At 32.8% G+C, this 24,998-nt stretch overlaps 2 protein-coding genes across 3 annotated transcripts; one reads left to right on the forward strand and one right to left on the reverse strand.

The window, feature by feature from the left end:
• Nucleotides 1-644: 644 nt before the first annotated feature.
• Nucleotides 645-8,330, reverse strand: LOC150029183 (uncharacterized). Its single transcript, XM_090297963.1, has 2 exons — nucleotides 5,766-8,330; nucleotides 645-704 (listed from the first exon to the last, which is right to left on the reverse strand). The coding sequence occupies exons 1-2, from the start codon at nucleotides 8,328-8,330 to the stop codon at nucleotides 645-647; spliced, it is 2,625 nt and encodes an 874-aa protein (XP_090154089.1).
• Nucleotides 8,331-16,227: 7,897 nt separating this feature from the next.
• Nucleotides 16,228-18,384, forward strand: LOC137812429 (putative WRKY transcription factor 13). Of its 2 annotated transcripts, none has more exons than XM_068614397.1 (3): nucleotides 16,228-16,783; nucleotides 16,987-17,208; nucleotides 17,931-18,384. In XM_068614397.1, exons 1-3 carry the CDS (start codon nucleotides 16,488-16,490, stop codon nucleotides 18,100-18,102), a joined length of 690 nt encoding a protein of 229 aa, XP_068470498.1. In that variant the 5' UTR covers nucleotides 16,228-16,487; the 3' UTR covers nucleotides 18,103-18,384. The 2 variants fall into 2 exon arrangements, with proteins under 2 accessions (XP_068470498.1, XP_068470499.1); XM_068614398.2 differs by having other exon boundaries at nucleotides 16,243-16,783; nucleotides 17,934-18,384.
• Nucleotides 18,385-24,998: the final 6,614 nt, after the last annotated feature.

Here is a 24,998-nt window from a genome sequence, read left to right on the forward strand (position 1 = left end):
TTAATTTATTTTAAATTAATCCTTACAAATATATTTAATAATAAAATAGTCTTGCCAACTTAACTTTAAGTATATTTATAAGATTTGTACGTATTCAAAAGCTAAAATAAATATTGTGGTTTTTCAATTAAGATAATAACATTTCACACAGTTTATAAATTATCATCTTTTAATACTTTTTATAATTAGTGTATAAATTTATGTCATCGATCTACAAGGAATGCATGGTGATATTTTTATTATAGTTAGGTGATTTTTTTTTGTTGGTTAGTACTACCATAAAGTTGGAAGGTCTTTTATTGCTTAGTATTCTCACTGGAAGGTTGTAGGTTTTGTTTTATTTGTAATTTAGCATTAATTCGTCTAGATTTAAAATTTTAAAAGTTGATTTTTGTAAGATATAGCCATTAACAAAAATTTAGAAATTAAATTTAGGTCTTTTATTTGTATGAGATAACTAAATTGTATCTTATTGTATGGCTGGATTATTTTAGTGAATAATAGTTATAGGAAAAGTCCAACACCAAAATATTTTTATTAGTGTTTCAAAACAATTAAGTGTAAAAACAATTAAGTGTAAACGCGTGATCACACTTCGTATCTAGGTGATAAAATGTAACTCTGTTACATAAAATTATTAACTCTTAACCAATTTTTTGCCAAACAGAATGCACATCAATCATAAAATTGTGCAAAATGTTATACTACATAGAAAGACAAACGTTGTTATTCATTAAAAATGTTATGAAGAAAAATGAGCAAAGATTGATGTTACATTAAGTGCAACAATGATAATAAAAAGCTCGTCAGATACGTAATAAACAATACCTGTAAACAATCACCTAACATTTTATTATTCATAAATAGTTTTTAAATTAATATCCATTTAACTATCAATTTAAAAATTATTTATCAATAAAAACTATTATAAATATCAATAATTTGTTGTTTTTAAAATAATATCAAATTTAATTCATATAATTATTTTTGTCCCTAAAATTAGTTTTATTTAATAATTTTATTGTAATATTAATTGTACCTGAGTGGAGAGATGGGGCCCAGGCACGGTCGGTTGACGTGGTGTAATTGCTGACGTGTTGATCTTCTTCTCCTCTGGTCGATTGTCCTTTCTTGCTGTCTCCTTTGGTCGGTCGTCCCTTCGTGCTATCAACTTCGGTCGGGCGGGGGAGGGTACCTGCGAAGGCACTCCGACGCTCAAGTAAGTATGAGATTCTAAGCGCAGTTTCGTAAGTGAATGAAAACGTACCTTTCTCTGGCTTGAGCACAGTATTTATAGGATTGCCTAATGGGCTTTCTATCCCTTGGGCTCAGGGTGGTTATGGATATGTCTTGTCAGTCGTGCTCCGGAATACCCGGGGAACATATCTTCTCTAAACGCATATTCCTTATTCTTCGGAGGTGTATCTTAACCACCTTAGCTTGTCACATAAATGCCCTTACATTTAGTGTGTATACGGCCGGTCGGCCACGTGCGTTCGTTTCCATTTAGTGTATAAGGCCGGTCGGCCACGCGCGTTCGTCCGGTGCCTACCAGTACACTTGCCCCCCAGGCTTGAGGTGAATAAAAGCCGAAGAGTCGTAATAATTGTTGTGCCTTTCGAGTTGTCAGACATTAAATTTAACGGAATGACGGGACGTGCGCATTAGCGAAGAATATTTTCGGTTAGGCATCGGACAAGCGGCCTGCCTGCATGGAGCACCCCTGGAGGACGACCATTACGACAGAAAAAATAATAGTTGATGGAAAGCTGGTGCCGATCAACCCCGATGATAATTTAAATGAGGAGGCCGAGGGGGAGACCCCTGGCCCACAGCCTGACGCCTCTTTTGAAGAGTTAATGAACAATGTGGCATAGAAAATTGCTGGACCCGACATGTGGGTAATGCACACTTGCATAAATAATTCTGATTACATTAAAGTAATAAGATAATTCTGATGCCGGACGAGGCATAAATAATTCTGATTACATTAGTAATAAGATAATTCTGATGCCGAACGAGGCATAAATAAGTGAATAATTCTGATGCCGAACGAGGCATAAATAAGTGAATAATTCTGATGCCGAACGTGGCATAAAAAAGTCTGATTACGTTAAGGTAATAATTCAGATGCCGAACGAGGCATAAGATTGAGTAAATAATTCGGATGCTGAACGTGGCATAATAATTATGATTACGTTGAGGTAATAATATAATTCTGATGCCGAACGAGGCATAAATAACTGAATAATTCTGATGCCGAACGAGGCATAAATGAGTGAATAATTCTGATGCCGAACGTGGCAGAAAAAAGTCTGATTACGTTAAGGTAATAATTCAGATGCCGAATGAGGCATAAGATTGAGTAAATAATTCGGATGCCGAACGTGGCATAATAATTCTGATTACGTTAAGGTAATAATTCAGATGTCGAACGAGGCATAAGATTGAGTAAATAATTCTGATGCCGAACGTGGCATAAATAATTCTGATTACGTTGAGGTAATAATTCAGATGCCGAACGAGGCATCAGATTGAGTAAATAATTCTGATGCCGAACGTGACATAAATAATTCTGATTACGTTGTAATAATTCAGATGCCGAACGAGGCATATATAAATCCGATAAATTCTGATGCCGAACGAGGCATAAATAATTATTATTACGTTAAAGTAATAATTCTGATGCCGAACGAGGCATATAAAATTCTGACTACGTAAAAAGTAATAATTCTGATGCCGAGCGAGGTATATATAAATCCGATAACGTCTGATGCCGAACGAGATATGAATTGAGTAAAGGACTAGGAGATTTGGATTTTAATTTAGTGCCTCGTTAAAACCTTCCCGGTCGTAAACCCTCCTTAGGGAAAAACCGACTGAGCGAGGAAAGAGTGCACTTTTATTATTAAAGTTCAACTGTAATAAAATTTGAGATGTGTGGCATTCCACGTTCTCGGTATTTCCTTCCCAGATAAATATTCTAAATAATAGGCTCCACCGGCTGCCGTATCAGCTATGCGGAAAGGTCCTTCCCAATTGTTGGAGAACTTGCCTCCTTCCTTCCGTGCGCTGCTCCGCATTCGCCATACTAAGTCGCCTTTGTGGAACAATCTTGGTTTAACTTTGGAGTTGTATCGTCTGGCCGCCCGAATTTTGCATGCTTCTTCTCTAATTCTACACTTGTTCCGGAGTTCGTTGATGAGATCGAGACCGACCGAGAGGCTTTCCTTGTTTAGATCAAGATCAAGGGTTTGCCGGCGGAGAGAGGGTTCGCCAATCTCGACGGGGATCATAGCTTCGGTGCCATACGTTAGGCTGTACGGCGTTTCTTGTGTAGTCGTCTGAGGAGTACAGCGATATGCCCATAATACTTCTAAGAGTTCTTCAGTCCAATTGCCCTTTGCTGGGCCGAGACGTTTCTTCAGTTCGTTCAAAATAACTTTGTTTCCAGCTTCTGCCTGTCCGTTTGTTTGCGGATGTTCGACTGAACTAGCGATGTGTTTGATGTGGAGCTTCTCGTAAAATTCAGCTAACGTTTGGTCGGTGAATTGCCGACCGTTATCGGTGATGATGATTTGTGGAAGCCCGAAGCGGCAAACGATATTTTTCCATACGAAATTTTGAACATTGCGGGCGGTGATTGCAGTCAGGGGCTCGGCTTCGATCCACTTGGTGAAGTAATCAATGCCGACTAGTAAGAATTTACACTGGCCTTTACCGGGGGCGAAAGGACCAATGATGTCCATACCCCATTGGACGAACGGCCAAGGTGATAACATAAAATGGAGTTCCTCAGGCTTTTGATGGGACAAAGTGCCAAACTCTTGGCATTTAAGACATTTTTGTACGAAATTGGTGCAGTCACCCTGGACGGTCGGCCAGTAGTATCCAGCCCGGAATACTTTGGCAGCCATTGTCCGTGCGCCGGAGTGAGTTCCGCAAATTCCTTCGTGCAACTCTTGGATGACATAGGAAGCTTGGTCTGGTGTCAAACATTTAAGGAGTGGTTGGGTATAACCTCGGCGATAAAGGTCGTCGCCGATTAAGACAAAACGGGCGGCCTGCAGCTTCATGGTTTTTTCGCCGAGAGGACTACATGTGCCGTCGAGTAAATATTGCTTGATTGGGGTAATCCAAGTAGATTCCGTGTCGGTCGTCAGGCATTCCTGTAGGTCGATGCTTGGGCGTGGAAGCGTAACATGGATGACCGACCGATGCATTCCTTTACACTTCGTGGTTGCTAACCGGGACAAGGCGTCCGCGCGGGTATTGTGATCGAGTCGAACGTGCTGCATAGAAATTTCAGAAAAGGTGCTCATCGACTGTTTGACTAAGTGATAGTATCGCTGTAAAAAGCTTTCTCGGACTTCATATTCGTCGTTAAGCTGACCGATGACAAGCCGGGAATCACTTTTGCAAATTAACTTAGTGATTTCTAATTCTTGAGCGAGACGTAGACCGGCTAATATGGCTTCATATTCGGCCTGATTGTTTGAAGCTTTGAAGTCGAATTTGAGGGCTTGCTCGATGACAATCTCGCCGGGGCCTTCCAAAACAACTCCAGCGCCGCACGACCTCTCGTTCGAGGAGCCATCAACATATAAGATCCATGATGAATGTTCGGTCTCGGCTGAAGAAGTAGTGAGTTCAGTTGCGAAGTCGGCGAGAGCTTGCGACTTGATCGCTCCGCGTGGTTGGTACTGAATATGGAATTCGGATAGTTCGATCGTCCAACCGATCATTCGTCCGGCTAAATCTGGCTTAGTGAGGATCTTTACAATAGGGTAATTTGTCCGAACAATAATCCGATGATTCTGAAAATACATACGCATTCGTCGGGCGGTAATGATGAGGGCCATGGCTACCTTTTCGATCGTCTGGTATCGGATTTCGGCGCCATGAAGGGCGCGGCTGACGAAGTAAACCGGCCGTTCTTCAAAATTAATTTCTTGCACTAAGACTGAGCTGACGGCTTCGTGTGAAACGGCGAGGTAGACTATGATGGGTTCTCGTGCGTCCGGTTTCTGGATGACCGACGGGGTTGATAAAAAGGTTTTCAAATCGAGGAAAATTTCCTCACATTTGGTCGACCACTCGAAGCGGAATGCTTTTTTCAGTAGTCGGACGATTGGCCTCGTTCGTTCGGCGAGTTTAGGAACAAATCTGGATAGTGCGGTGAGTCGGCCGATAAGTCTCTGAATTTCCTGAATGGAGTTGGGACTTCGCATTTCGGAGATAGCTTTGCACTTCTCGGGGTTAGCTTCTATGCCTCTATGAGTTAGCATAAAACCTAAGAACTTCCCCCCTTCGACGCCGAACGCACAGTTGTCCGGATTGAGTCGCATCTGGTGTTGGCGGAGGGCCTGAAAAACTTCTTTTAGGTCGGCAATATGTTGTTTGCATGAGTCGGACTTGACGACGATGTCATCGACATAGACTTCAACATTCCTACCAATCATGTCGTGGAATACGTGGTCCATTAGTCTTTGATAAGTGGCTCCGGCATTTTTGAGTCCGAAGGGCATTACTTCATAGTAGAAATTGCCGGAATCAGTCATGAAGGCCGTCTTCTTCCGGTCGGCCGGGTGCATTTGGATTTGATTATAGCCAGAGTAGGCATCAAGGAAGCTGAGGATGTGATGCCCGGCTGCACCGTCGACGAGACGATCAATGGTAGGCAGAGGATACGAGTCTTTTGGGCAAGCTTTATTGAGGTCTGTGTAGTCAACACACATACGCCATTTTCCGTTCGCTTTCTTCACCATAACCACGTTGGCTAGCCATGTGGTGTAATGGGCCTTCCGAATGAATCCAGCCTGTAACAATTTGTCGGCTTCCTCACGTGCGGCTTGACGTCGTTCCTCGCCTATATGTCTTTTCTTTTGAGCTATTGGTTTAGCTTCTCTATACAGTGATAATCGGTGACTGATAACCTGTGGGTCTACGCCAGGCATATCAGCGGCCGTCCAGGCGAAAAGATCGGAATTTTTAACAAGTGTCGTCCCGATGGCCATTCGGTCGTCCGGTTTCAGCGAAGTACCGATGTGCGTAGTGTGGCGATCATCGCGAAGCGGGAATGGATGCAAGTCTTCTCCTGCTTCCATACGGGGATCGTCCATGCGAGGGTCGAGGTCAACAAGGGCTATCATTTGACGACGGGACATGTGTCGTCCGGAACGCCGTGTGGGGGAACGTTCTTGTTTTTGCGGGACTCGGTCGTCCGTATTGGTTGTATAGAGTCGTCGAGTTGGCTCACTTTTCAAACTTGCTACATAGCATTCCCTAGCGGTTTTTTGATCGACATGGATGGTTGCAATGTCGTTGTTAGCCGAGGGGAATTTCATGGCTAAGTGTGGAGTGGACACAATGGCTTTTAATCTGTTAATGGACGGACGACCGAGCAGGATGTTGTAGGAAGTTTGTGCGTTAACCAGGAGGTATCGTACGTTTATTGTTTTATGGAGGCCGTCTTCCTCACCAAAGGTTGTGTACAAGTCTATGTACCCCTTAGTGTCGACCCGTTCACCTGAGAACCCTACAATTTGTTCGTTATAGGGCTGAATATGTGCTTCTGGGATGCGCATTTTCTTGAAAATGTCCCAATACAGTATGTCGACCGAGCTACCCTGATCTACCAAAGTCTTGGCAATTGCGAACTTGTCAATTTCTACAGTGATGACCATGGGGTCGTCCTGGGCTGGATCTATGGCTGTAAAGTCTTCTTCAGTGAAAGTAATTGGAGGTATATGTGGACGCCTCCTCGTGGTAGCATGAGCGGACTGGATGTCACGAAGATGTTTCTTTCGGGCGGAATTTGAGCACCCGCCACCGGCAAATCCTCCAGCTATATAATTTGTTTCGTGGTTCGGTTCGCCCAAGTTAACGGGTCCAGCAATCATGTTGATGACTTCGCGGACTCGTTGGCGAGGTCGGGCGTTTCGGTCGGGACTTGTGCTACGGGGGCGTATACGCCGAACGGGGCTTTCGCTGCGTTTTCGCGAAGTCTGGCTACGGTCAGTGTGGCGTTTGTAATCGTTACGGTACGACCGGTCGACACCACGGGAAGGACGGTCAGTATTCCGTGGTGGGGATCTTGAACTCCTTGTCCTCTTGACGAACTGCCGTAAATGGCCAGCTTGGATGAGTTCTTCAATTTTATCCTTCAAAGCTTGACATCCTTCGGTCGTGTGACCGAAATTCTGATGGTATTGACAACGCTTAGCAGTATCTGCATTCGGTGGTGTTTGATACTGCTTCAATGTCGGGATTAGGTCCGTTTGTAGTGCTTCATCTAGGGCTCGTCCCCTCGGCACAGTTAAAGGGGTGTAACTGTTAAACCTGGGGATTCGGCCTCCCCTATTCCGGTCGGACCTCAGAGTGGTTCGGACGGTTCGTTCGGTTTCGACTTCTCTTTCTTTACTTTGGGTTTGGTCTTTAAGGGCTCCGAATCCGACAGCTTTGAACCGTTGATGGTAATCAATGTGTTCTTCGATTTGCATGAATTTGGTTGCTCGAGTTCGAAGGTCCTCCATGTCTTGAGGTGGTTTCTTGATGAGACTTTCAGTGAAACGGCTCGGTCGGATGGCCGAGACCAAATGGTGCAATGCAACCTCTTGTTTGAGCCCTCGGATGTTCATGCATGCTTTGTTGAACCTATCTAGAAAGGTTCTAAGAGATTCACCTTTTTCTTGTTGTACCGCTAGGAGAGACATGGAGGACATGTGATGCGGTCGGCTAGTGGCATATTGAGTGGAGAATTTTGCGGCTAGGGTGTCAAAATCGTTAATGGAGTTTGGAGGCAGCTCTGTGAACCAGGTAAGAGGTTCTCCCTGGAGCGACGTGGGAAATACTTTACACCACACATTGTTATCTGTGGTATACAAAGTCATTTGCGTCTTGTAGACATTTAAGTGTTCGTCCGGGTCGGTCGAGCCGTCATAGAGTTTAATGACGAGGCCTCTCCATTTGTCAGGAAGTGGAGTGGTGATAATTTCGTCTGTAAAAGGATGACCCCTTTTCCTTGACTTTCTTTCGACTGTTTCAGCTCTGGAAGCAGGATTGGTATTGGCAGGTGTAGGTATGCGAGAGGCGGTTCGGTCGGCCATATGGGATTGGCCTTCTCGTTCGGGATTATCGACCTGTTGTTGGAGTCGTGCATTCTGCGCTCTTAATAAGGCGATTTCTTCTTCTTGGTGGCGTCTATCTTCTTCATGTTGACGATGGTCTTTCATCCCCTTTTGTCGCAGTTCCTCCATCTGAGCTTGGAGGATTTGAATCATAGTCATCTGTTCTGCCATAGCGTTGTTGTTGTTTCTTGTCGCAACCATTATAGCTTCAAAAATTGAAGATTTGCCTCGGCCCCACGGTGGGCGCCAATTGTACCTGAGTGGAGAGATGGGGCCCAGGCACGGTCGGTTGACGTGGTGTAATTGCTGACGTGTTGATCTTCTTCTCCTCTGGTCGATTGTCCTTTCTTGCTGTCTCCTTTGGTCGGTCGTCCCTTCGTGCTATCAACTTCGGTCGGGCGGGGGAGGGTACCTGCGAAGGCACTCCGACGCTCAAGTAAGTATGAGATTCTAAGCGCAGTTTCGTAAGTGAATGAAAACGTACCTTTCTCTGGCTTGAGCACAGTATTTATAGGATTGCCTAATGGGCTTTCTATCCCTTGGGCTCAGGGTGGTTATGGATATGTCTTGTCAGTCGTGCTCCGGAATACCCGGGGAACATATCTTTTCTAAACGCATATTCCTTATTCTTCGGAGGTGTATCTTAACCACCTTAGCTTGTCACATAAATGCCCTTACATTTAGTGTGTATACGGCCGGTCGGCCACGTGCGTTCGTTTCCATTTAGTGTATAAGGCCGGTCGGCCACGCGCGTTCGTCCGGTGCCTACCAGTACATTAATTAACATGTATAAATTTAAATTAAAAAAAGACAGGAAATAAAGTGAAAAATTAAATTGAATTTAAAGCTCATGCTAGGAACTCAAAATGTGTTATTTCTTGCTGCACCTCCTTTGGCTTCTTATGGCACCCATACTTCTTAAAATAACAAAATACCATTTATTCTAATGATTTTTTCATTTCATAATGGATGATCCAGAAAAACTCTTGATTCTATAATTGATAATGAGTTTCTTTAAAAAAAATACTTTTCGAATTATGGAATTTGAAAGGTATTTTTAAATTTGGGAATACATTTCACATTTTGTAATTTGGAATGTATTTTTAAAGGAAAAATAATTATAGATCGTAAATTCCAGACTCTACAACCTGAGAGTGTAAATAGAAAAAAAAAAGACACTTTTAAATTATAAAATCTTTATGTATTTTTTAAAGACAAAATGGTTTTTTTTTTTTTTTTTCTGAGTGAGGTGTCACTAGAACGTATGAAGATGTAGGAAAAAACCATTATCAAAATGTAAGTTAAAAAATAAATAATTTTTTTAATATTTGAAGTTATTATTGTTTATGTTAAACAATTATACATAATGGGTAAAATATATTTTTTATTAAAAATTTGTAAAAAAGTTAATAATGTATCACCTTTTTTCATATTTGTCTATTGTATGTAAATAAAAAATTTAAGTTTTAATTTGAAACTAAATATATATATATATATATATTCACAAATATAAGTTAATGTTATGAAATTTATTATTTATTAAATTTAATAAATTATTATTAGTTTAATTTATTACATTCTACATATATTAATTATTAGATGGTATTGTATTCATAAATATTAATTAAGAAAAACATAAGTTATTAATTATTTAATTAGTAATTAATATATATTGATAAAGAAATTACAAGTATACAAACAGTTAAGTAATAATTTTAAAAAATTAAAATATATTATTGGTTTTTAATATATTATAAATGAATTACGAGTATGTATTGAAAGATTATTTTAATATTTAAATCGATTATTTTAATATTTAAATCGATTATTATTTATATTGAATAATTTAATTTTTTATTTATATAAAAAGTAAAATCATTTATTTATTTAAAAACCTAGAAAAAAAATGAACCTACTTACGTAAATTAATATTATTAGATCTATTATTTGTTAAATTTAATATAATATTACTACTAATATTATATAACCAGTGGAACAGAGATATTACATATGTGCTTCTATATTTTTATGAAAAAATAATATTAATAATGATTCAATAAAAAATATTATGTAGTTATGTAAAGATATGAGTAATTTTTATTATTGGTCTCCCTCAACATCCCAAATCCTCATATTCATTCAACTATATATATATGGAGAATTTAATTGAGATAGAATATTAAAATGTGAATCTTTATTTATATTATATATAAGTGTGGTGATTGATATCAGATAAAATGAGATAAGAAATAATGACAAGAGTGGTTTTGTTCACGCTGGCGCTAATAACACGGCAACATACACCTCTTTCCAAGGCTTCAACAATCACTTTCAGACACTTGATTCGCTTCACTGCATTAATTCTTTTGCTTCAGGGATTCTGCACTTTTCTGATGCGTTGAACAAGAAACACAACCACGTAGCAAGCTATTCGAAAAATGGATACTTATTCTTTATTGTTCTTGATCCAACTGAGATCAGAGCGCGTGGGGAGAAAATCAGTGCATTCTTGACGAGGGACGTGGTATCAAAAGCTGCTTTTCACAGTTGCCATTCATGCAGGTTCATGCCCCGAAAATTTCGAGGAACACGAGACTTGTTCTTTCCAACTTTTCAAAGTTTTCCCCAATCTTTCAACAACTCTTCAAGACATTATTTTGTCTCAGACCACATCTTCATCGTTTTTTGTCTTCACATGCAACGATTAGTCTTCATATAAAGAAACAAGAGTGACATGTTTTGCAGACACTTCTTTTGGAGTATATACTGAGTAGAGAGAAGAGATGAATGTTTGATATGATTATAAATGTAATAGCAGAAATAAATGTTTTAATTATCAGCACTCAAATACTCAGTTTTCTCTATTTTTGAAGAGACACTATTTTATTCTACATCTTACCTCTGAAATGAATCCATTGGAGTATAACAGTCATTAAATATAAACATTGGAAATTCAAATATAATTGAAGTTTCATATTAAATATGAATTAATATTTGGTGCAGTGAGTTTGCAACTGATATCTGAAGTAGGGTTATGAAGAATGGGTGAGAGACAGAGAGAGCAGTGTCTTGTCACATGAACTTTTGTTACTGTAAGGCATGGGGTGTCTGTGTCTGACAAACGGGAAGATGTTAATTAGAGTGAGAAAAAAGACAGGAAGTGGACAAAAATGGCACACCCACATATAGCAGGAGAGGGGCATGGCCTAATCATTCCATGCTACACTTTCAGATCATTCACATTTTTATTTCCATTTTTGTTTTTTCAACATACTATAAATCATTGTTCCTTAATTTTTGCACTTCACCAAAGATACACCTTGCATGGTGAATAACCACACCCACCAAGTGCTGTTTGGTGTGTGTGTTTACTAGTTTACACTTAAAATGCTTTGTTTCCTAAACATTATTTATTATTTGTCGGGTTTCACAAGATTAACTTAAGATGATTTCTGAAAATTGTCTCTATTTGGATTGGATTTGTGGATAATCCCGTTCCTGAAATTTGAAAGTAAAACTGAAGTGTGAGAGGAGTAAAAAGTAATGAATTTGTGAGAATTGTTAGATAAATTATTAATTTTTTTATATTTAAAGTATTCGATTTTTTATAACTATTATTAACAATTAATAAATAGCATCTTTAAATAATTAAAAATTTTAAGATTTTTTTTTTAATTTTCTCTATTATTTTTTTAATAAAAAATATTTATATTTTAAAATGCATCTAGGGTAATTTTGATATTACACTAAAAACAACATATAAATATTCCTTAATTCAATAAAATCAACCACGTACAACAAATAATATATTGAACATGGAATAGGTAAGATGTTATAATCCATATAAAAAATTACTAAAAGAAAAAAAAAACAACAACAAAAGTCATGGGGAGTAATTTAAAACTATATTTAGATGTAATGAATAATCTTTGATAATTTGGGACTGTTTCGTGTTTTTATGATTTAATAAACAATTTAATATTTTGTTGATGTGATAAATAGTTAACTCAATGTTGTTTTGTATTTTTACGATTTTACTATAGTTATATTTTTAACACGTGAACAAATATTTCTTCAAAATAAATATGAAAGGGGTGTGTTGATTTTACGATAACTACTTTATATATGTTTATAATTTTTTGGTTTTGCCTTGACGATATGATAATTATATATATTTAATATGACCGTGAGATGAAAACTATATACAATATATATGTTATTTAAATTTTTATAATTTAGGTATTACAAAACTTAATTATAGAATTTTATTTTATTTAATTTTAAATTTTAAAAATTATATTTTTTTATTTGTTCTTTTCCGATGTGAGTACATCTATTTTAATATATACAATATTTAATTTGAAACTTTAATACTATATATATATATATATTTATAACGACGAGCCCTGACAAATATATTGGACCTAAAGACAATAAAGTGATAAATTATATAGGGTACTGCTTTCCTAGGATTAATATAAACTATTAACTACTTTATATTAATTATCATTTGAATCAACAATGATATTTCAAAAAGTAAACATTATATATAAATGATCCCAATGTAATATATTACTAATATTAAGTAAGGATAATCTACAGATAAAAAGTGAGTAAGTTCAAATTACTGTAATCATTTTAGTAATCTCAATCACACATTAACTTTTGCCTTTTAATTAGGAGTCCATTAATTAAGCATAAAATAAATATTTATGTGTAGGTATGGTAAAATAAAAATGTAGATATTAATAAATATATTAAGTGAATATGGGGTTAAAGAGAAAAAGAAAAAAGTGAGGGAAGGTATAATAGATTAATAGGGGTAATTTGAAGGACATAATTGCAACCTATAAGCAGAGACAAAAAGAAATGATGTATGTTTGCCACCCCTATGCCTTTTTTCTACCTTACTTAGGGCTCAAACAAAAACAAAATAAATAAATAAAAAGCATCTTCATTTAAATCAATAATAAACCAAGGGACCTTGCTGTAGCTGATGCAATACTACGTATTCACTCTCACATCATCACTACGTTAGCCTAACGCCAGCAAAACCATTTCACATTTTCTTTTCATTTTTTTTCTAATTTTTTTATTAGCAATAAAAAATAAATAAATGGAAATCACTTTAGGATGGTCCAACCCTTATACATAAAGAGTTAGCGTCTTACCAACTTCCAACCAAGGACTTAAATAAGGAACAACCAAACCAAACTCAAGAAAACATTAAACAACCAGTCTCATACAATTCACTTGGTTCAAAACCGTTGGGGTACGTAAATGAATTATAATAGGACTTTGCAAAAATCCAAGACCAAACATTTACCTGTATCAGTGCAAATACCTCAAGTGCATCTACCACAAGCGCATCTACCACCGCGCCATCGAAGGTCACCGAGTTACCAAACATTTTTTTTCTAATTATATCACAACAATTAATTAAATGCTCACAGATCAAGCATTTATAGAGTAGATTAATTCAATTGTAAAATAAGAATGGTAAACTTGATCATTTTTCTAATTAAATTAATTTTTAGACTATTTCAATGTTATTTGGATTTAAATTACAATACAGAAGCATGCATCGTTTCTCAGCCGAACTGACATCATTGTAAAATATTTTTCTACATCAACTTATATTATTTCTTATGTTGATAAAGATATCACTGATGACTGAATGCACTTTTTATGTCTTTCGGCATTTAGCTATAGGTATGTAATAATGCCAAAAGAAGAGTGTAGGTGTCAATTCTACATTTCATTCTGAATGCAAAGTTTAATAACAACTAATTTAAAAATAAAAGTATTTTTTTAAAATTAATTGTTATTAAATAATTTTTAACACGATTTTGGTGGTGAAGAATGGTTTCTCATACTTTAGCCGTACCAAGTTGCATTTCATTACATCAAATAATCCTTTGTCTTACTAAAGACATTCATTCTTATCCAGAAATTACTATTTATTGCATAGTAAATAGTTATTTTTCTAGATGCGCTCGAGGTATTTGTAGTGGTACATGTAAATGTTTGGTCTTGAATTTTTGCAAAGTCCTGTTGTAATTTCTTTACGTACCTCAATTAGGTTTTGAACCCAGTGAAAGTTGGTTATTTAAAGCTTTTTTAAGTTGTTTTGATTATTCCTTATTTAAGTTAAAAAATTTCCTTGGTTGGAGGTTGATAAGGCGTTAGCTCTTTATATATAAGGGTTGGATCATCCTTAAAGTGATTCTCATTTATTTATTTTTTATTGTCGATAAAAAAAATAGTTACTTTTGGTTTGAAAAATGATTCTGAACAACAAAAAACAATCCCTAGATGATTATTCTGTGATAGGTTAAATAGGTATATGAAGTACAAAGAAAAGATAATTATTGAATTATTTGTGAAGAGGGTAGATGAATGTGGAGATAGGTCCACAGATTTTTAGGCATGGGAAAATATAAAGTTAATAATGATTGTTACACTAAATTAATCATATTATAAGTTTGGTTTGGAATTTGAGAAAAAAGTTTGGTGTTGTGGGGTTAGTTGGAGTTTTAGAAAGTTAAAAGAGCAAAAGGGATATGAGAAAGGCAAGAGGCTTTTTTGGCCACATAAAGTCAAAGAAGCAATCACCATTCATAATGATACTTCACCACAGTTGCAGAGATGGGTGTGATAGATAATGCATACAATAATCATCATCACTTCCTCCCATTTTTTTTCTTTCTTTTTTATGCACACAAAAAAAAATGATCCAACACAAACTCTCTTTTTACCCCTTTTCTTAGATACTTTATGGAGAATTGATGAATATAATGATCGATAATTTTCACTTACATTTGATTATGGCTAGGTATCTATTTCTATTATTGTGCACTCAACAGGTTTTGCTTTTGCCCATATTATAATTATTATCTACAACAAGGGGGTGTTGCATGGAAGTTTCATAGACATTTTTTAGGGCAAAGATATGAATAAACTTGTGTGTTGAGGCATTTGTCGTGTAATGTTGACCTCCATGGCACAGTAAAATCCCACTAACCATGAAGGACATGGAAATTCCAAGCTTTTTAGGCAAAATAGTACATCACTGTTTTCATCAAACTGCCAACTCTGTTCAATTCTTACTAAAACTATCTCTCACCTTAAACTTTTACCATGTTTCTCGCATCCTTTTTCTACACCTTTTCAACATATCTATCATAAAATCCATCTATGTCCATTTTTTATGCTAATATGTTTAAATATCAAATATTTAATAACTTTTTGTTGATGGTCAGTGTCTCTAAAGAATCTAACCCATCAGTTTGAGTTTTTTTTTTTCATATATATTACAAGAAAATCCTTAAAAAAATTATTTAAAAAATTATTATATTAATTAAATTAATACTATTTTATAGATTAAAACATTATTAGCATCTAAAATAATTTATATTATTAACAAAAATTTATAAATTAATTTTTAAGGTGCTATTTAATTAGTTATCAAGATTTTAATTATTAATTAACTTAAATTCTAAAATTGGTTGTTAAAACTTTGATACATATTTAATTAGATATTAATTTAGAAACTAATTAGTTTATAAATTCTTATTAACCATAGAATCTAGATAACAATAATTTTTTAGTGTATAAAATAATATATAATTTAAGATTATTTTTTATTTAATAATTTTTTTAGTGAATATATTACTTTTACTACTTAATTGTCATATTTGTGAGTTTTATAACCTATTTTTTACATGGTTTTCTGTCAAAATTTTGGCTTATTTATTTATCTATGGATTTTTTTAAAAGAGGATGTAAAATAAAATTTGACAAAAAATAAAAAATAAACTAGTTCAAAATGACGTTATCTTTGAAAAAATTAACAATAAAACAATGTTTTGGATTTTTTTCAAAACTTTTTTAGTGTCACATTAGAAATTCAACATATAGGTGAAAACTTTTCATGGTAAAATATGAAAAGAAATTTGAATGAGAAAATTTATAAAAATGATGATAGTTACATTTTATTTATTTATTAGACTTATTAAACTCCAATTTCTGCATATTCCACCTGTACTGAATGTGGATCCATATAGTTAGTTATTTGACCTGTTGGAATACATAGAATAGATGAGACATTTTAGAAATTAGAAAATCATGGAAGAAAAGAAAGAAAGAGAGAAAGCGAAAAAGGGAAAGTTGTTTGCAACGTTATAAGTTTATGCGTTCCATTAGAGTGTAATTCTCACCTCCAAAGTTCGAGAGAAACCATCTTCAAGCCTTACCAAACCTCTTCCTCTAGAAACATCACCAATATCTGTATAGAGATTATTGGAACTGTGTGGTGAAAGAAACCAGAGAGAAGGAGAAGAAAGATCATAAGAAGTTATGTCAACAACTTCCCACACCATTGCTCACCACAGCTTATTTGAGGAGCAGGATCAGATTCCCACACAGATGGGGTTCTTTCCCTTTCCAACAAACCTCACCTTGCCTCCTTTGGGTTGCCACCAATCCTCTTTGAAAGCCTTCAGCTCCATAACACCTTCTTCACTTGCTATATCTCAACAAGATTCTACATCAAATCTAACAGAAACCCTATTTCAGAAGTCTAGAGAAGACCTCACTTCTGGCTTTGGAGGAGCTCAATTCCTCTCCTTGCATAGATCCAGTGTAAATCCATGGTAAGAGAAATAACTCACTCTATTTAACCTTATTCTTTATCATGTAATTAAATTACTTAACCATCAACATATAGAGACATATCCATATACCCTTACAAGTTTTTTCCAGTATTAAAAGATGTACTGCAACTGTTAATTAAATGAACGAGTTTTCTGATATAAGTAAAGAGAGTTAATTGGTGTTTCGTCATGATTGAATTTAGGGCATTGGGAGAAGTGACTGATTGCTTCAGCAGTAAAAGAAGTGGATTTGATGATCATCATCTGGGAATTTCAGCCATGAAGATGAAGAAAATGAAGGCAAGAAGGAAGGTTAGAGAGCCTAGGTTTTGCTTCAAGACTATGAGCGATGTGGATGTATTGGACGATGGCTACAAGTGGAGAAAGTACGGACAGAAAGTTGTGAAGAACACGCAGCACCCCAGGTATTCATCACTTCAAAGCCCCTCTCTTTTTTGCTTTTGCTTTCATTTAAAAGTTGATTCAAGAATATTCAAATTCATCAAACCTTTCACTATGCAAACATATATCTATTCTCTCTCCAATCTCGCCACCCCTCTCTCATTATTATCTTCATTGTTTTGATCATAATTACATGTATCCAGCTTTTCTACTGGTTTCGGCAAGATCTTAATTTCTTTCTGCATAATGTGGTGGTGCCTACAATAGTTAAAGATATATATATAAAAGCAGAAGTTCACTTTATATGTCAAGTTCAAAATGCATATAAAATAACTTTGTTCTAAGGATAGGAAATAAAATTTGACAAGGTTAAAGAACAAGTAATTATGACCCCTGAGATGTTAATTATAGTATATGAAAATGTACATGTGTACAAGAACTTTTTCCAAACACTCGAGCAGATCATGGCACTCATGCTAAGTAGGTCTCAGCAAAGACTTTTCCTCACAAACCCATTATAGCACTTTCCTGTCTTATGGATATAAATGGTCCTTATAGTGCCTTTATGTTGGTGTATTGATGGCTCTTACATGTAGATTCCAATTATAACAGGAGGATATTTTGTTATTAAACTGTCATTAATGTGCACTTCAACAAAATTACTCTCTTACAATGTGATCATGATTCATGACAACCTCAAGAAAAAAAGGTTTCTTATAGTGTGCTTGGTCTGCATTGCATGTAGAAGCTATTACCGTTGCACACAAGATAATTGTCGAGTAAAGAAACGTGTGGAACGGTTGGCGGAGGATCCGAGGATGGTGATAACCACATATGAAGGGAGACATGTTCACTCTCCATCGAATGATCTGGAAGATTCTTCATCAGCATCTCAACTTGGCAACTTCTTATGGTAGATTAAGTGAACATAATTAATATTGTACTTGCTTGAGGGTGTGCTTTGCTGAGATGAGAATTGAATAAGTATATATAGATATACAGAAGATGGAGAAAATGTATTCGTAAAATGCATGATCTTCTGAATCCACTAATCCAGCGTTTTCATCACTTCCAAGCACACCATATATAAGAGTGTTATTGTTGATTTTTCTAGTTCCATATACCACGCATTTTGCTTCTCTCGATGTACTAATTAAAAACTAATTAAGATACTCATGACATTTGTGTACGTTGCCTTACTTTTTGCCTCTTTACTCTTCATCTCTCTCTATTCACTTTAGTGCAAACACTTTCTAATGGAAATTGCTACTATTATCTAAAAAAGGTTATTTTGTTTCAATAAAGAATGATCAAATCGGTATAAAAAAAAGTTTTAAACTTGGAGTAATGTGGCAAAAATGTCTTCGAAACAAAACACCAAAAAGTTACGGAAAGCATATTACAAAAAGACAATGTAAAGCTAGCATCAAAAGATAAAGTTCTATGCTTTTATCTTGCAACATCCCAAACTCCTCCTCACCCAAAATATCACTTTTAGACATTTGTGATAGACATTGTATGAGAGCTATATAACAAGATAAATATTTTTCTCCATCTGCAATTCAAGTTCCTGAGAAATCAACAGTTCTGGCATAACTATTATGCAGAAATGCAAAACCAAATCATATTGTATTCCTTGTTTTAAACACCAATGTATGTCCTAAGAGACTAATTCCTTTGAGCTACACAAAAAATATGAGCTTGGAAAGGAAACAAGAGCAGCAAGGAACTCCAACTTTAATTGGTATCTTCATATGCATCTCCAAACCTTGGTTGCATCTTACATAGCCCCCTTTACTACTCCTTCTCCTATATCTCTTATAGAGAAAGAGACATTTGCATCATAACCTTGTCATAAATAGAGACATATCTACATCAGAACAAATGGTGATCCAGGCCTTAACTGTGCAATATTTTATCTTTGTACCAAAACCCATCTTGTTGTAAAATTTCCCAATAAAGCACCTCATACAAACCAACTGAACAAATAGATAATTAAGGACACAAATAGATAATTAAGGACACAAGAGACTTTTCACAACTAGGTCAGTTATCTCAATAAATACAAGGTCCCACCAAGTCTTAGAAGAGTCTCAACAATGAGAACGGCACATTAAAATGTCAATTTATAATTTCACAATACAAGAAAATCATAAAATAAAAACTAAGTTTAGAGACAAAAAAATAATTAGTTGTTAAAGTGACTAAATTAAATACCATTTTAGAGACTAAAAAAAATTTGGTTTCTAAATTAGTTTATAAGTTTCTAAATTGTTATTTAATTAGCAACCAAGGTTTTTCTATCAAATTTTTAGAAACTATTTTTTTTAGTTTCTAAAATAGTACCTAATTTAGTCCTTATAGCAACTAATTAATTTTTGTCTCTAGTTTCTATTTCATTATTTTTTTTCTCTGATTTCTATTTCATGAATTTTTTTTTGTAGTGTGAGTATTCAATTATTATCTTTTGTATACAGAAATGATTGATAACCTTGTAAGCGGACAGAATTTTCAAATGTTATTGCTTGCCTGACTTATTCTCCTATATCAAACAAATTAATTGTATTTAATCTTAATTTATAAAAATAAAAATGTTAATTTATAATCTGTTTTTTATTGGACGATGGAAATAATTGTCATTTATTAATTTTCAATTTGATAGTTTTCAGTTATATAAGTGTTTTTACCAAACTAGTTTAATTATAATTAAAAGAATTCAAATTAAACTAAATTAAATAATTTTGATATATTTTTCTTAGAAATAAATAGTTTTAACTTTATACGTGAATATTAAAAAATATATAATTTAAAACTTAAAATAACTTCAATATAAAATTTGGCACAGATTTGGTTAATGTTAATATTTTAAATTATATTATAACATTTTAAGTATATTTTTACTTCCTAGGTAATTTGTTAAAATATTTAATATCCTAAATTAATATATACTAAATTTACGTGAAATCAGTATTTTTAAATTTTGTAATTATTAATTGTTAAATGTTTTATTGTTTTTTTAAAAAAATTGTGTTAATTAATTAATTAATTAATTAATTGAATGCATATTTAAGAAATAACTTTTGGGGGGCATTTTTTTATTCCACAAACTTTTTTTTTTATAATATAAGATACAAAATTGATAAATTTTTTGAATATGTAATTTAGAATGTTAATAACTTTATTATTCATAAATCAACTCTGAAAATTTAGATATCTAAATTACAAATTTATGATTTGAGTTGTCAAATTTTACCGTATCATTTGAATGTATAAAGTAAGTAATATTCATTTAAGAAGTGACTAATTTTATTTATAAATGAAAAAAATTAATAGTTAATATTCTATCGCATCTATATGGTGAAATGCAAAACATATTAATTATTGTTTTTATCACCATGCACAACATATTAATAATTTAGAATTAACTAAATTCAGCCACTCTTATGTCTATTATATCTAAGGAGAAGAAACACTAGATAAAGACATTATCTTTTTCTTATTCCAATATTCATCACTTTACTACCCCAACTTTACAAATTCTAAATAATTGTATTATCTGTCAGATGTGAGTTTCACAGTCATGTGTGTTCTTGAATATGAGGGTTTCAAAAATTGCAAGAGGAGAAATTAATTTTATTACTTTTCAATTTTACAGTGAATTAATTATTGGATGCACTTTAAAATAAATACCTTAATTTAAAATATTTCAAAATTATGAGAATTAAATTTTAACAATTATAATTAAAACTAAAATTGCACACAAAATATACATGCATCAAAAGCTAAAACAACATAAGTAAGATTTTTTCAAGTATGAGCTTGTAACAAAAAAAAATTAGGAATTATATAAATCAACTAGCATTAATCATAAGAAATATGCAAATACTATTGAAATACTTATGATCCAAGATTAGTTGTTGAAATACATATTATCCAAGGTTATTTTACTTTTAAAATAAATTTTTGAAACTTTAGAAAACTTATTTGTAATGTTAAGTTACACTTTCAAAATTTTAGAGAATTCAATTATAAAATATATTAAAACTATATAATTTTTAATTATTTATTTATTGAAGTTTGAAAAAAAAAACTAGAGTGTTTTTTTGAGATTCTACACTAAATCTTTGAAATTTAATGAAGGTTGAAAAAACCTTCATTATTTTGCTGAGATTTTAGAATAAACCTTTGAAATATAACGGAGGTTAAAAAACCACTATTATATTGTTGAAATTTTAGAATAACCTTTTGAACTTAACGAACGAAGGTTAAAAAAATCTCCGTTAATTAAATCAATTTCTAAGATTATATTAATATCCGATAAATAATATCTGTTAAAACTTTTTTTTTCTTGTTCTTTATTTTCATTTGAAGTATATCATTTTAAACTTCAACTTTTCTATACTCTTTGTAGATATAAATGTAATTAATATAACCCACAAACCATTCACCATTCACATTATGTACTTAATTAAATGTTAAATAATAAAAGAAAAATAATTGTCCTAATGATCTTGGTAGGAAAACTAGCATATAAAAGTATTAACTAAAAATATATATTTATTAATAAGTGTTGATTTTATAGAAAAATAATATTTTTAATAGAAAATGCTAAATACTATATCCTTAGGTAGTAATTTTAGCATATTTTAAGTAGCATATTTATATAATTATAATTAGTATTAATGCATAAAAAATTATCAAATATATAAAAATTCGTTTGAATAAAATATTTAACACAATTATTTAAATTTAGGTGGTATTCCATTCCAATTAGTCTTTCCAACTCCAATGACTTTTACTACTGGAAACAAAATTGTGTCTCCATATATTTATTATGTTTTTTTAGTTAAAAATTAATTGTTATTATATTTTACATATTAATATATATTAATTTTAATTTTAATACGTATTTATTTATTTATTTTTACGTGACTTTGCTTAAATTTGAGAGTTTTGTATTGAAAATTAAAGGGGCTTAAATATAGAGAAAAATGAATTGTACAATATAAAGAAAATTGAAGCATGAGAAATGTGAAAAAAATAAGCGTTATATTGTGGTTATTTGGAAGGGAGGATTTGACACACAAAAGAAATATTAAATATAAAAATAGATATATTAGGAAGTAAGATGCCTTAAAAAAAGAAAGAATATATTACTAAATTTCCAAAGCATCTTCAATTAATTGAATAATTAAGATGAATTAATTTCTACCAAATAAGTGAAATAATTTATTGAATGAATAAATAGAAATAAATTTTTTTGAATTAAAAAACTAACATGTTTTTTTACTAAAAAGTGTATAATTGCATGTTTCAAGGATAAAATTAATATTTTTTATGTATGCATTAAAATTGAATATTGAGATTTTGTAACTTTGATTGTAATAACACACCTTAACATAAAATTTGACTAATGAGACCAAATTCAACATAATATAAATAAAAGAGATTAAAGTCAAACATAGCCCTAATTACTAAAGCAATTAGGCATAAAACCGATATAGATGTTTTAAACTAAACGCAATATCCTTGCAAGAAAGAACAAAACTCAAAACCAATAACTTGATTTTCACACACTTCCTCCCTTAGCAGAGAGAACAAGTCTTCTTTCAAGCTGCATTCAGAAAACAAGTTTTCACACTACATAAGAACATCATAAAGATCAAAGAACAAAGAACAAAGAACAAATATTTGCATATTATTGATGAGTTACCTTTAGCTGAGAAAACTCGATAAGAATAAAGTACCTGAAGGCAAGCATGAAGTTTTTCTTGTAGAGCATTAAATTCACGCTGAGTTTGTTTCAGTGCTTGCAGACACCTTCACAGAGATTTTTGTTAATTGAAGATGTTAGATGTTAAATATAAGGTTTAAGTTCATAATTTGGATTAGGATTAGGTTCATTACTCTTCTTTAGAGGTAGAATCAATCGCGCGTTCAAAGCCTGTAAGTGCTGCTGCCATTTTACATGCTCCAAAACTGAGATAAACACAAAATCAATAACAGATAGGAATCATAATTTTTTTGCATCTCATGCTTTTTTATTCATCAAGAACATGTGCAGTTTTTCTTGGTCATCAGAGTATATTGAAATTGTGTTATGATTATAATGCCTCAAAAGAAGATTAATCAACATTCAAAAAGTTAACAGACTAGTTTTGATTAGGTTTGATTTCTTTTTATACTAAGGTTGAGAGTTAATCAAGCCCATTCTCAACCCTTTGTTATGAAAAAAACAATTTTATACATTAAAATGTGGAATGGATATTATTTTCTTATTTCATCTTTTATAACTAACAAAAAATACCAATTAATTGTTTATACTATAATAAAAATAATAGTTAAATAAAAAAATTGAAATAATGTATTTTCTAAAATTATTTTCATAATATTTTGGTGTTAAATAATACAAAAAAATCCAAAGATTCTTCCATCTATTAATTTTATATTATTTGAGTTAATATATAAATAATAATATATAGTTTTATGTCAATAATTTAGTTAATAAATTTAAATGATTGTTTTCCTATTCAGGAAATGGAAATTAATTTATTTTTTCTTCATTTCCAATTGTGTGTGCGTTATAATTTTAAATCTTTTGAATTTTATTGAATAAAATCAGTTAAGTAGATATTTCGATGAATATAAGGATCTATTTAAACTTGGATATATGATAATTACTTTTATATATATATATATATATATATATATATACACTTTTTTTCATATTTTGTGATGACATGAAATTTTATGTGGAAAAAAAGTATGAATAAAAAATATTACAATCTTAATATACTATACCATTTTATTAATTCTAAGACTATATAAGAGATAGTATGATAGCAATTTAATAGAGAGTAAAATATTCTTATTTTTAATCTAATCGATGTATATTTATGTAAATATTAAAACATATTACCTTGAAGAACTGCCTTTAACTTTATAAACGTACTCTTTCATGAGATTGTAGTTCCAAACCTGATCATTCCTACATAGAATAGGACAGAACTTCGTATATACTGTTTAATATACAACTACATTTTGTATTGTTTTTCAATAAAAACACAAACAAACCTATGCATTAATATGTAATTGTGTTTTAACAGAAAAATACAATAAAAAGTACTTATTTTTTCACAAAAATATCATAATGTATGAAGAAAGAATAGTGAGTACATTATCTGTGTTAAAAGTCTCAAGTCTTCTCGGGCAGAAGTGCAAAATTCTGATATAATTTCGATGAAGAAATGATCTTCTATATTCGTTTTCAAGGAGTAGACTAAAGAGAATTGATCATCTACCAGACCCTAACAGAAAAGAGTGAAAGCAAAATGAGACAACTTCACTGCACCAAAACTCAGTTTCAACATAAAATAGTTTAGAGAAACACCTCTTGCTTCATGGATTTGAAAGTGTCAGAGAGCTGCAACTTGAAGAAGTTGATCATATGAACTGCTTTTCAACCCTTTTCAAAACTGAGAATAACACACCCCACACACACACACACACACATATATATATATATATATAAATTGGTGAATGTATTCGTTATAATATTAAAATTTAGAAGATGCAAAAGATGAATGATTCTCATTATTCTTTATCAGGCACTATTTTTTATTTGGTAAGTGCTGTTCATATTACTTAATATATTCTGAATTTAATAATTTTTTAAAACCTAATAATTAATAATTAATTCCATACATATATAAACCAGTTGTCCTCGTAAGGTGAATGAATCTTGTGTAAGGAACACATACATAAATAAATATATATATATAGAGAGAGATTTTTGTATATTTAAGGAGAAATT

The sequence above is a fragment of the Phaseolus vulgaris genome, chromosome 2 (assembly GCF_051622355.1).
Source record: "Phaseolus vulgaris cultivar YP4 chromosome 2, ASM5162235v1, whole genome shotgun sequence".
NCBI lineage: Eukaryota > Viridiplantae > Streptophyta > Magnoliopsida > Fabales > Fabaceae > Phaseolus > Phaseolus vulgaris.